This window comes from Megalops cyprinoides, chromosome 6, assembly GCF_013368585.1.
Source record: "Megalops cyprinoides isolate fMegCyp1 chromosome 6, fMegCyp1.pri, whole genome shotgun sequence".
NCBI lineage: Eukaryota > Metazoa > Chordata > Actinopteri > Elopiformes > Megalopidae > Megalops > Megalops cyprinoides.
Window position 1 is genome coordinate 31,727,108 of NC_050588.1, and position 13,407 is coordinate 31,740,514.

General features: G+C 39.2%; 1 protein-coding gene across 3 annotated transcripts in view; it reads left to right on the forward strand.

Annotated features, from left to right (window-relative positions):
• The window catches only part of gnas (GNAS complex locus), a 67,953-nt gene that overhangs the window by 12,919 nt on the left and 41,627 nt on the right, over positions 1-13,407 (forward strand). Inside the window, exons 1-3 of one of the 3 annotated variants that reach the window (XM_036531445.1) lie at positions 7,447-8,276; positions 8,717-8,855; positions 12,946-13,018. In XM_036531445.1, coding sequence (XP_036387338.1) covers positions 8,717-8,855; positions 12,946-13,018 — 212 coding nt within the window. In that variant the 5' untranslated portion in view covers positions 7,447-8,276. Of the gene's footprint in view, positions 1-7,446; positions 8,277-8,695; positions 8,856-12,945; positions 13,019-13,407 lie in introns of those variants that run through there. The other 2 variants (XM_036531444.1, XM_036531442.1) reach the window with 2 other exon arrangements.

Sequence of the window (13,407 nt, forward strand, 5' to 3'; positions counted from 1 at the left end):
ATGAACACTGTGATATCCATCCATATTGTGTTGCAATCCATACTGCATTCTGACATGTATGGTGTATTACAAATGCATAAGTGACAAAAGTGAGTTTGTGAGCTTGTTCATTTTGGTTGATTAATTGTTACTTAATAAATGGACTGAAACGGAAATGAAAACATGATGTAACAGATGTTTTAAATGTTACCGTAATCTAATTATCTTAGCAGAAAACAAAGTCACATTGTTGACAAGTAATACATTTTATGACAGAAAATGTGAGGTTCACATTTATTCGCACCTTGTCAAAAGTGATATTTTAAATAAACTCCAACCATAAATCTACACTCTGCTTTTTGAGAGTTCAGTGGAAGCTTCTGGAACTGTATAGTGCCTTCAACTGTCAAACAAGTCCAGCCGACAGTAGCTAACTAGCCAGTTCTGAAATATTATCTGAGAAAATGTCCATTGAAAGTGTGATATAAATGATTGACAGTCCTCTTGCACACTGTATGAGGAGTGTGAGGACATGTTTTCTTCCTCGTGAAAGAAGTTTTAATTTTTCAGTTTGTGATTTCTTGATTTCGTTGTTTTTTTTTTTTTTTTTTAAGTTATGTATTGACACATTATGGGCCCTCAAGCACAACTTTCAAGTGTTGGCTCTGAGCACTGCTAGAGCACATTGTTATTAACACACGTGTCACGGCGCAGAACCAGAACACAGGTACACCCTGTTTAAAAAGATTGTTCTGTGCATGTTCACTAATGGAAAAAATATCCAAAAAAGCAAAATGACCTAAAATCAAATGGAAGGAATCAGCAACAAAATCCAGTGTCTTTCCACTCCTAACCTGATAAACTGCTGATAATATTTTGGTTAATTTGACACAATTTAATTGAGAAAACCCTGACCAAATTGAAATAAACATGGGGTGAAAGTGTATATCAACAATGCACAGCCAGGAAATTAATGACATTAAAATGAAAATTATCTCACAATCAGTTTAATTGTATCATTGTAAAATCTGAATATTCAATTGAACAGTTTATTCTTCTCAACATTTTACTTATTTTCATATCCATTTTGGGTGTATGAAACCTTTCCTCAATAATTCAGCGCAGCCTAGAAATGCTTACCTAGACTCTTGTTCAAAGCGGGATTGTTTGGAGTGTTTGGGGTTGCAAACAGAAGACGTTAGGGAGTCTGTACTTGTCCAGAAACCACTGCTTAGCTTGCTCCTGTTCAGTAGGTGTTAAATGTAACCCAGGGGCTTTCCTGGCCAACCATTATGTTGCTTTATGTAAAGCTGAAGACACAGACCCCCAACTGTCCAAAACCATCAGTGGCCGACCATCACCTGTAGTCACTACAGTGTGTAATACACATGTCTCTAGTCGCCTGTAATTGTCTGTCACCTAGGCCACACCAGTGAAGCACCTTGACTAACCTTTCGGTGTTTGTTGCAGAACAATTCACCATCCATTCAGCCCAGGAAAGGTATACAGTGCATTCCGAAATTTTATACTCCCACTTCCTCAATTTTAATGTTTTGTTTCCTCGCTTGCAATCATATATGTGTGTGTGTGTGTGTGTTTGTGTATGTGTGTGTGTATGGCATCTGCTGTCTTTGTGCAATAACAGTGATAACAGTGATTCATATGATTTTGGAACAGACACACCTGTTTCTGTTAGTTCCCGCAGTCAGGTAGTGAATTTCAATGAAGATTCAATAATCTAGACCAAGGTTTCAAAACAGCCCAGGCATAAATCTGTAGAAATGCACAGATTAGAAGGGTTTAAACAAAATAGAAATCACAGAATATCCCTTTTAGGTTAAGATGATCAAAAAAATGTAAGGTGTATGTACCCAAACACTGCCTAGATCAGGCTGAGCAGCTGGGTAAGGAGTAAATTGGTCATGGATGCCACCTTGAGGCTAAGGGTGACTTTGAAAAAACTACAGAGTTCAGTGGCTGAGGTGAGAACATGTTTCTGAGTCCACAATATCTTGACCACTCCTCAAAGCTGGCATGTATGGTAAAATGGCAGAAGGAAAGCCACCGTAGTGGGGGGAAAAAAGATGTCAGATGTTAAAAAATTTGCACAAACAAACAAACACAGCACATCACCCTGTTAACAGCATCCCTGCTTTCGAGGATGGTGGTGGCAGCGTTTTGGGGCTGCTTCTCCACAACAGGGACTGGGAAGCTTGTCAGGGTTGAAGGGGTAGTGTGGGGAAATCCTTGAGGAAGGCCTGGCTCAGTCTGCTAAAGACATGAAACTGGGAAGAAAATTCATCATTCAGCAGGACGATGACCCAAAGCACAAGGCTAAAGATACGTTGCAGTGGCTTAACAAGAGGAAAGTGAACATTGTTGAGTGGCCTAGCCAAACTCTTGAATTTGACTTGAATCTGCTGTCATTTTTTCCAAGACTTGAAAGTGCTGCCCATCAACAATTCCCTACCAAATTTTGAATGTGTGGCAATTGTACCATCCCAGTGTTTGAAGTTGGTAGTGACTTATCCATAAAAAACCTGACAGCTGGAACTGTCGCCAAAGGTGCTTCTGCTACTTATTGACTTGGGTGGAAACGTGGTGGTGATGGTATTGGGGGTGAATTTTTAATGCAATATAAGCATTGCTGACATATACCTACTTTAACCCATAGTTGACATAACTTTCTACTGCATGTTTGTTTTGTAAGCACACCCATATCATTCACTTTTTGAGAGGATGACTTTTTGCAGTATATGTGCAGCATGTGAACTCTGTATTACTGGGCAGAAACAGTCAAATATGTTTGGATTTGAATAAATGCGACCTGATTTGATCTGACTTGAGTGTTGCTATTTATTACCCTCTGAGTGATTAATAAGGATGGTAATAAAGATAACAGAATACCTCCCCAGGATAAAAAAAAAAACCTTTCCATCACCTCATAGTAAATAAATGCACACATGCTACATGCAAATTTCAGCTATTTCTTTATTCACAGTTCTTCAGTACAGCTACAGTAAGAGTAGGTTGTGAGTGAGTGGAAAAGCGTGTTTTCTTCTGATTCTGACAATCTAGAGCAGTGGTTCTCAACCGGCCAGGCAAAGTGAAGTGTGCCGTGGAATTTTGAGGAACCCAATGCGTTATGTGTGTGACATTCTTCATAATCGAATCGAAGTTGATGTGCCTTGACGTGCTGGTTTGACCTTTGATGTACCTTAGCCCCAAAAAGGTTGAAAACCTCTGATCTAGTGGGAAAATCAAAGACAAAGGATTGTAATGCAGTAGGCCCAGCTTTAGGGAGCAAACCATTAGGCTGTATATTTAGTTTTCTCTTAAGAAGCTAGCCACCTATATCTATGTTTTAATTATCCCCATTCTTGGTCAAATCTTGTGTACAAAAAAATATTTTTTTTTCGGTGAGATGACCAGTGAAGATATAAATTCTAATTAATGTATGATTCATGTTTTGGAGTGTAATGCGACATCTGTCGCTAAGCAATGGACCCACAGTCCTCTGTGCAAAGTAATAAAGCCAGTGAGTGTGTTCGTAAATCCATCCTCAGTGTGCCTGAGCACACTCTGCTTGTTCGTTATCTGCGAGCTTCTTCTGAATTGCCATTCATAAATTCATAGCACTCCACACTCTGAGCACTCCGGAACACTCCAGCTGAAGAGTTAGATTGCCATAGCGTTCTAATTTCAAAATGGCAGGGGGAAATAACAGCTTAGATGCTGTTAATGCCTTTTGGTAGACTTGATGGACATTGAAGTTCAACATGAACCCATGTGCGGTGGAAAAGCACACACATCTTTTTTGTTTTCTTCAAATAAAAATTGTAAAACCCTAACCTGCTGTCTTTCAATGAATTTTGGTCATTCTGTAACACTCTGATGAGAGTTCTCCAATCCTGGAGTGAATTTACACCAAACACACCTAAAGGCGAGTACTGTATATGCAGTAGGTGTCAACCAGTAACATTTCACGTAAATAAAAAACTGAAATCTTTAGTAGCATAATTCATGATTTCAATGTAGCTGCCCAAGGAAAAGTGTCCCTTAACTACGACAGGAATTGTTATTCTTCATCTGAAAAACAACCAATATTTTGCATGCAGTGGATCAGCTGCCTGACATGGATTCCACTCTGTTTTAGGCTGTGTTAACGCTAGGCTGATGTGAAAGTGGGCACAGGGGCAAAACTGATTATTTACGATGGTTAAAAAACAATTGATATGGTGGGGATCATTCTTCGGATAATGATATTCTGTCATGTTATCAGCATTAGTAGTACATGTCTGCTTTGTCTGTGTAATTAAGAGAAAGGTTTGAAGTTTGTGCACATTGTAAAGACCTTTGATATGTGCCAGACTCTGACAACCTACATTTTTCATGTAGTAGAGTCAGATAGTGACCTGCAGCTGGCATGACAGATGAGCCCCACTTTTTGTGATGATTGCTTGGTCTTCTTGACTGCTGTTCGGTAAAATTCTGAATTAGCCTGGGATGCAAAAATGATGGACCGCATTTGACACAAAAACCTGTCTTTCTGAGCAAGTCATGAAAACACACCATTGGCTTTCACGTGATCAAGCACGGATGAGGTGAGCAGGCTAGCAACACATCAGACAATTTACCCATTTGTCAGTGTTTGATTACCTTTCTGCATCCCGGCAGGTGGATTCTGCAAGAACCTTGATGCAGTGAACCTTGATGAGTTAAAATGGTAAATGGGAAATATGAGGGATTGATGCAAAATAAGACAAATAGCAGAAGTGCAGTGCTGTTGTGACATGACAGGGCACCAATGCCAGTATAGGAGGATAAGAACTAGGACCACAGCAAAAACTTGTGATGCTAAACAGTGTTTCTGCTCTGCTCCACTCTATGGAGTTGCTTTTTTTTTCTAAAGTAGCCAACTGGTAATGCAGATTTCCTTTTCTCTGATGTAGCTAACTGCTAATGCAGATGTACCGTACCAGAAACACATTCACAAAGTGAAGGACATAATGAAAGTCAGGCTGTATTTTGCTGTGAAAGTTGTGAACACTCTCAGCACATTGTCTGACACGCAGTCCATGTCCTGTTACCTTGAATACAACCATTATCCTAGCCATAATATTTTGAAATGCTTCTGCGGCTATAGTCAGTCCTTATTTTAATATATCTCCCATGCAAGACGAAAGTAAGATTTTTTTTTTTTTTTTTTTGTGCTAGTGCCATTCTGGCAGCCAATCATATTCTGCTTTGAGAATGAGATGGAGTGGACTTGATCCAGTAAATGATCTCCTCTGAACTTGGAACACCAGGTAGCACCCGTGGAATGAAAGTAGCCAAGTAGCCAGTGGTCCATCCTAGTTGCCTGTCCCCACACAAGAGTTAATACTGTTTGGTGTGAGAAAGTAGTTTAGGCATATGGTGTCTTTGATTGTATACCTGTGTTATGTGGTGGGACATAGACAGTTTCTTCCCCCTCTGCAAAAAATGGTGCAAATGTATGATGGACACAAGGGGAGTGTAACATGCAGTCTCAAGTCTAGTGATGGCAGGTCGGTCGTGTTACCTATATGCTGCTCTACCGTATTGGATTTTTAAGGGTAAAAGCACATATATTAAATATTAAAAGACACACATATACAGTATCTGCTCTGTAGAGAGACTGGGTTTTTTTCCTTTTCTGCATCTTGTCTTGGGAACACCCTTCTCAGGCATACATTATCAGTGATACAGAAACCAGCCAGTTTCAAAAGTGCTTTGAAGGCTCACCTTTTTAACTTGTCTGTAAACTCTTCCATTATACCCTTCTTTACTCCTGTTCGAGGGTTCCTGTAAGAATTTATATCATTTCATAATTATGCTTGTTTTATCATGTCATTTTATCTGATCTTATTTTTATGCTTAGTACCAGCTTTTATTTCCTGTTTTACTGTGCCGCGTACTCCGTTTTATAAATCCCCTGTGTATTGTTGTTACTTTCACTCACTCAGTGCACACTGCATTATTTTCTGTCAAGTGCTTTCAGTTGTAGATAAGTACTTACAAAACAAATTTAATTATTGATATTATTACTATTGTTATTATTAATATTATTTCATGTAATGTGCACTTACATTTTGTGGACACAGGGTGGCAGTGCATGTTTTGCAGAAACCCTGTTTTAAATAGCCATTGACAGTAGTATTTTATTTATATGTATATATATATGTATATGTATACATACGTGTGTGTGTGTGCATACTGCACATACTCAGGATTGTTATGTACCTAACAAGGGTGTGCACATGACATGAGTGAATAAGGTCAGCTGGGTTAAAACGGTACCGGTTTCATACCACAGAACAGAGTGTGTGATTATCTGATACACAATTATAAAGTGTCTGCTGTGTCTGAGGGAAACTGACATGTCTGTGATATATACAGTATGTGAGGGAGCAGTTAACAGTGAATTACATGGAAACAGGAGTTTTGAACTGATTTGAACTGAAGGAACTGGTCTCCGCCATTTCTTGGAGCCACCTATTATAGCCTAAAGTAAATTCTGTATGCCTTTTGTAAACACATATTTACCCAAATTTGAACAGTTGTGGGCATTAGCTTGGGAAAATGACCAACAGAAATTCCACTATTGATATAAAGTATTTGTGAGAAAGGGGTTCCTTGTAATTGACTGCATGCAAGTGTATTAGGCAAAAACATTGACATTAATTAGATGTGTCACTTTTATTACATGCACACACAGTTCACGTTCACAATGAATGAAGATGAATTTCTATGAGGTTTAAGTTTAGTACACCCTTACAGTACAGTGAATGTGACAGCAGCTACAATGCTTAGGAATGATGTGGTAATGCAGATTTTCCTTGTTGTCAAGCTTGTTGTGCCAGGTTCTAAAATATCATAATTGTGGTTTAGTCCATTGTGGAGTTGTGGATTGTGCAATGAAGCCACCAGGGGATTGGATAGGCATTTGTTGCAGTCTGCAGTTGTAGCCTGCTGGAGTGGGTTTGGTTACTTCAATTGCACCAGTTCAAAATAAATAAATAAATAAAGTCCATGAAAAAGTAGTGAAAATGCTGTTGAAATTGCTATGGACAATTTAATATTTGTTTTGCTAATATGGATTAATATGTAGCTCATTCCTACAAATTTGAGTTGCATCAGGTTTGGAAGAAACTGTAGCATGGAAGCACATTCAACAGATCAAATTTTCTCTTATTTCCAGAATGAAACTATATGGTGCATACGCCATTTCATTTATTTAAAAAAATAAACAGCAAACCGTCACTTTGTAAATAAGAAAAAGAATGCAGGTAGACTGGCAGTTATTTGGGGTCACTGTACTGTCACTGTTTGCTTGTGCATATATTCTCGTTTCTTTGAAGAGGGCGCCTTTTCTCTGCAGAATTGCAACTTGCTGACGTTTTGGGCAATCATGTGATTAGACGCTGGTCGTTCCCAGGGTTCAATGAGAGCTGTTTGCCCCACCCCATCTCTTCAACGCTATCTATCTCAATGTACAATTCCCAGAGAAAGGGGAAAAAAGCAAATAATACCCCAACGAAACCGATTTTTTCGCATTTATTTAGAAGCAGACACGGCCTGTCAATGAAGAAATTGCTGTCATAGTGGGATTTGTTCTTATAAACCGCCGTATCTTCATGTATCTATATGCACATGTATATCTGCCATCCGAATTCAAAAGGAATACAAAGCTGAGACTGACAGCAGGCTCTACCTGCAAGAAACTGGAAAATACCGACGGATTTTCATAAATTCGCTTGAATAGGAGGAATCGCAACAAATACAAGACGGATCGGTGCCCGCAACTGGAAGGCTTACAGATGTGAGGAGAAATACAAATTACAGCAACAGAAAAAAGACAGAGAAGGGCCTTTTTTAGATTTGGACAAGCCCTGCAAGCAACCATCATCGCAGAGGAGGAGGAAAAATAAAATAATTTCTGGGAATAAAACAGAACATCAGAGACTCGGTGGGAACAACGGGATCTTTTTTACGGATTTCAAACGAATCACATTATAACGAGAGCCAGTCAAAATGATCCACATGTCGTCATTTTAGTGGAAATATTTATTTTTAATTTTTTCAGCCTCCCTTTCTCTCTCCCTCTGCTTGTCTCCGTGTGGTGGAAGACGGTTTGGAAAAAAAAACAGAAAAATACGACGGTCATTGAACTGTTTATTTTTTTAGCGACAGTAATACATAGAATCCTTGTTTTGTGTGACTGATGGATTCTCGACGAGAAATTTGCTAAATCCTGCTTGGATTTCTGTTCTTCAGTAAGACGTCGTGGGAATCCCGAAACAATTTCTTTATGTCTTCAGATAGGAAATTGAAGATGCAGGTCCAAATTTAAATAGTGTATCACATACTCCACTGCGTAATAATAATAATAATAGTAATAATAATAATAATAGAAAATAATCGTCTGAGAGGGCGGCCCGGGTGTCGTCATCAGTACTACCAACCTTTCTCACAGATCTGCACTAAATTATTACACACAGTCGTAATAACATTTAAATTTTGACTTGTGGAAATATTATTTATAGAGTGTATTTGCTTTATTTGCAACGCTATATAAATGTCACACATCCTTGTCAAGGTGTTCATTTCGTGGGCCAATCTAGGGATTTAGGATTATTTATTTATTTATTTATTTTATTAATCACCCCCCTCCCCTCCCCCCCCTCCCCGAACCTTTTATTGGGTTTTTGGGAAGATGGGTTGTTTGGGCAACAGTAAGACTGAAGACCAGCGAAATGAGGAGAAGGCACAGAGAGAAGCGAACAAAAAGATAGAGAAACAGCTACAGAAAGACAAACAGATATACCGAGCAACGCACCGGCTACTACTACTAGGTATGTTTGTAAAATGCAAAACTTTCTTGTCACATATAGTTGAATATACATGATAGACAAAATATATTAGTTAATGTAATAAATGGCAGCTGTCATTATCAGTCAAATATGTCTTATTTACATGTCAGGTGAGACGTGTGTACGTGTTTCTCTATTATTTGTTTCTTCTGAGCATTTGAAGTGTTCCTTGTTTTAGTTAAATGTATCTTAAGAGGAAATGATGCGTTTGTGTGATGCCTGTAATGTTAGGAGCAATGTGGACGTTATGTTAACGCACGCTGTGCAGGCCGTGAAAAGACATCAAACAGTTCGCACCATCGTTTTGTATCGAGTTCCCTTATGTACGTCATGCCTTTGATTTTCAGATTTTTTAAAAAGGGTTACACTGTCCCAGATTAGCAGGATTATTTGTGGTTTTGCCGCAGGCAAGATGCATTCACGTTTGCTGTCTGTGGATGTTTTGGTATAAGTTATTAATCCTAACCATCATACCGAGTCCTCCGTGCAGTGAGATCTACAGTGCTTTTGCCGTTGTCATGGCCATTGCCTTCTTCCTTGGAACATATCTTGTCATAACCACCCTTGAATGTAGGCCTATGTTGTCTTGACGCATCTGATATATGTAAGCAGTCAACAAACTTGCTGTATTTTGGTCATTGTTCGTGTGCTTTCAAATGCTCACACCCTTCGAATGTTACCGTATGGGAGGAAGTCGTGGTTAATTTGGGCAGCGAAAAAGAGGACACTACGCCCGTGGCATCAAATGCCTTGTTTCTCATAATATCGAAAAATTGTCATGGAAGACAAAATCAGTAAGCTATTGTGGTTGCCATCATGCGTGTTTATTACTAACTTGATTAAGTCTTCTGTTTTAAATTGAACAACACTGATTAGTGAACAGGCCCACGTTTATAAATTCAAGACGGCGGGCTATGGTCATGGTACCCTTTGTTCATGGTTTTTTTATTGCTGTTTTCGGATTCTTTGTAAGTCTCTGCTGTGAAACATTTACATCACAAGGACAAATTTTGCGTAGATTTTAATGTTCTTACAATGTGAATGGAATACTATGATTTTCAGCGACACAGCTAGCCGTAAGCAGTGGCCTGTCTAAGTCGAAAATCTCATGATATTGAATGTAGTACTGCAAAACTGTTGAAAACCTAGTTAACATATATCGATAGGTTATTCTCAGTGTTGGGATTTTTGTTATTTTTAAGCCTGTTATGTTTGGTGTTGACAGATTTCATGAATGGTTGTAAACATACAATAAGTAATCCAGTTGATGAAGCAATTTAAAGGTTACCCCAGTATATACATTTCGTGTATGCATTTCATTTCGGCGTGTTTGGTAGGAATAATATTTTAAAATAACAAAACCAATACAATATATCCAATGCAGTGGTTCAAAGTAAGGCATTTCTGGATGTCGCTTTGGTATACTCAGTTGCCGAAGTGATTGGAATGTCCTTACAGTGTAAGCAGACAACTTCGGGCATTCATATCATGGTAGTTAAAGCAGCAGTTTGCAGAGCATGTAACACCCATATTGATGAAACATTAAGCATGTCGGTCTTTAGATTAAAGGAAAGTGTAGGCCTGAAGGCTTTTAGTTCAAAATGTTAAAGGATATGCACTGTAAATAAAACAATGGAAGAACTGAATAACTAACAATTTGGGAATAAACAAGGAGTGATTGAGGAGGATTGTATTTTGTTTGTATCCTTTGGTGGGAGGATATTTTAGATTACGTATAAGGCTGTATGTTTTAATACAGCTAAAGTATTGGGTCAAGTGAAGGTAATAACTTTTAGGGTAGCACCATACATTTTTCTAGCCTGTGTATAAGTGTGTTATACAACACTATATCATCAGTGTTATATTAAACATTTGATCAATATTCGTGGTATTTAAAACATTCTTTTTTAAACCCATTAACCCATCAAAGAACTGTGGTATTATTATCTTTTAAATCCTTGCACTCATTTTTTGATAGGTATACAGTGTCCCCCAATATATTTTGTGCCCTGCTCCTATTGAACTATAGTCATTCGTTACCTTTACCAGTTAACGTGGTCTTATCAGCATACAGTTATCTTAAATTAGCTTTGTAAATGCCTTTCAGGCAACAAAGTTTTGTGCAGTTACAATGTTTGTATTAGTTGAGTACCTTATAGTGGGCTAGTCAGTCAGAGGCCACTTTTGATTTAATGTTGATGTGTAGACACTGACACTAGTGGGAAGGTTCATATTGTTTTCTTTGCTCTTCCTTGGTGTTTGACTTTAATATGCTGTGAGCACCGCAGTTGTTTCCCAGTAAAAGGGACCTAACAGTGACCAGCCATGTGGGCTACTGAGTGGCCTTGCTGGGGCAAGCTATTACACACAAGGCAGACGCCATGCAGTCTGGGAGCTTCCTGAAGCTGAACAAAATTGTCCAGTTATGCCTCTGTGTGCGTGATGGAAAAAACATCAACAGCCAATCAGGCAAAAGTGAGAAGTATCAGTCCATGCTGGAGGACATAATCTATGGTTAGTAATTTGTGTTTGGCAAAATGTCAGCGTTGAAGTTGATTACAGTGTGAAGTATTTTGTCTTTGATGAATCATATAAAACCTGTTAGCTGAAATATGCATGTAGCCGCTTATGATTGCATATATAACTTTAGGCAGTTACAGTAGTGGCACTGACCAAAGTAAAGATACGTTTTGTCACGGAATTAACTTTTGAATGTAACTGAAATCATATACCAAAGAGTGTATTCTTTTCACTTTTCCTTATTACAATCAGAGTTCAGGGAGTCCAAGCAATCAGCAGGGTTCTTGTTTGGTGGACGTGGGGAAGTAGCTGAGGTAACTTTGCTGTCTTCATTATATTAAAATAACTTTGTTTCTCAACACCGCAACTGTGTCTGCTCCTCACGGTATGAACAGAACATTAGCCTCATTGTCATGGTCACACATCGTGTCGTCCATCATCTCCCGTTTGTAATGTATTTAGCCTTTTCCATCATCTGTCAAGTTACTTTTCAGGAAGTCAAAAGGGGAGCTCTGCATCAGTCTGCCCAACACGATTCCTTGCACCAGTAAAGCTTTCACCAGTGTTCCAGATATACTGACTGCAAAGACAGAGGTGCTGGGTTTGAAAGGAATTACCGTCCTGGTACAAAAATGATCAGTAGCTGGGGTTTTCACAGCGTACCACATGTAGCCAAAGTGCTAAACTGGTACATGTGTTATAACCCCTGTTTTTGTTAAATTATTGTGGCATATGCAAGGGGGGGGGGGGGGGGGACCTTTTTCCGAGTGATTAAAATATTGTTAAGAAAAGCACTTTTAAGTGATGAGAGGGTGGGAGATGTTTGTTTTTCATAGGTTAGCGGTATTTTCCTCCCCTTTGCCTGCCTCATTCTCCCTCTCTCAGGATTTGCAGTTGAATAGGGAGGAGCAACACTCGATGGAGAGTGGAAGTAGAGCAGCGAGTTTCAGGAGGGCTTAATTTATCTGTACTTGTGTGATTTCTTCTCCGTTTAGGACCCCTTTGCCTCTGATACCATTTCTTACATTGAGTTAAAAAGATTAAAAAAAAAAAAAATTAAACTGCCAGGAATGTGCGACACTCAACACAGTTCGGTTGCTTCAAGAGTGTAACTTGGATCAGCTGGACAAGGTTGGTTTGCAGATAGTCAAGATTATTCAGTGTGTTTAGTCTCTTGAGTCATAATAGGCATGTCTCAAATGTAGGTTATCCTCAAGTGTGTCAAACAATACTCTACCCTCTGTGAGTTTGGTACCTCAGTTAATGTGTTTGGTTAAAGTTGGACAGAGCGGCCCAGTAGGCCCTTGTCCCCTACTGACCTATTAATATTGAAGATGGCATCAGGCATCAGGGTGGGGGCGTTATGGTTTTGTTTGGGGACAGGGGTGGCATTTATGTTTTGCATGTACAGAGCGTACCATGGGAGGAAATGCAAATACCAATAAGAGATCATTGTCAACTCAATCTTTCCAGTTGTTGTTACCAAAAAAAAAAAAAAAAAAAGAAATGCTCCAAGTGGTCTAATAGCCATCTGGTCTGCTTATGATTGCAGGGGCTGGCGAGTCTGGAAAAAGCACCATAGTCAAACAGATGCGGATTTTGCATGTCAATGGCTTCAATGCAGAGTAAGTATCCCTTCTCTCTACCTCTGGCTTGGCATAATTAATCTTGGTTGGGCACTCCACACACTTACAGTACTTCCCTGGAGAAGAGTCAAAAGCGTTTTAACTTTTCTGATGCCAGGCAAACTCTCACCCCCCTCTAGATGATCCTTTCTTCCCTTTTCCCTCTCTCTAGTGTGTTTTAACATCTTTGTCCTTTTCTCCCAAATATGTTTTCTTTCTTTCTTGTTTTCATCTGATGGTTTTCCTGCCTGTGGACCCCAGACCCTTCAGTATTGGAGTGTGTGAGTGTGAGTGTGAGTATGAGTGTGTGTGTGTGTGTGTGTGTGTGTGTGGGGGGGGGGGGGGGTGCATGGAAAGGGGAGTGTAGTGCTGGGAGGAGAGTGATTGTA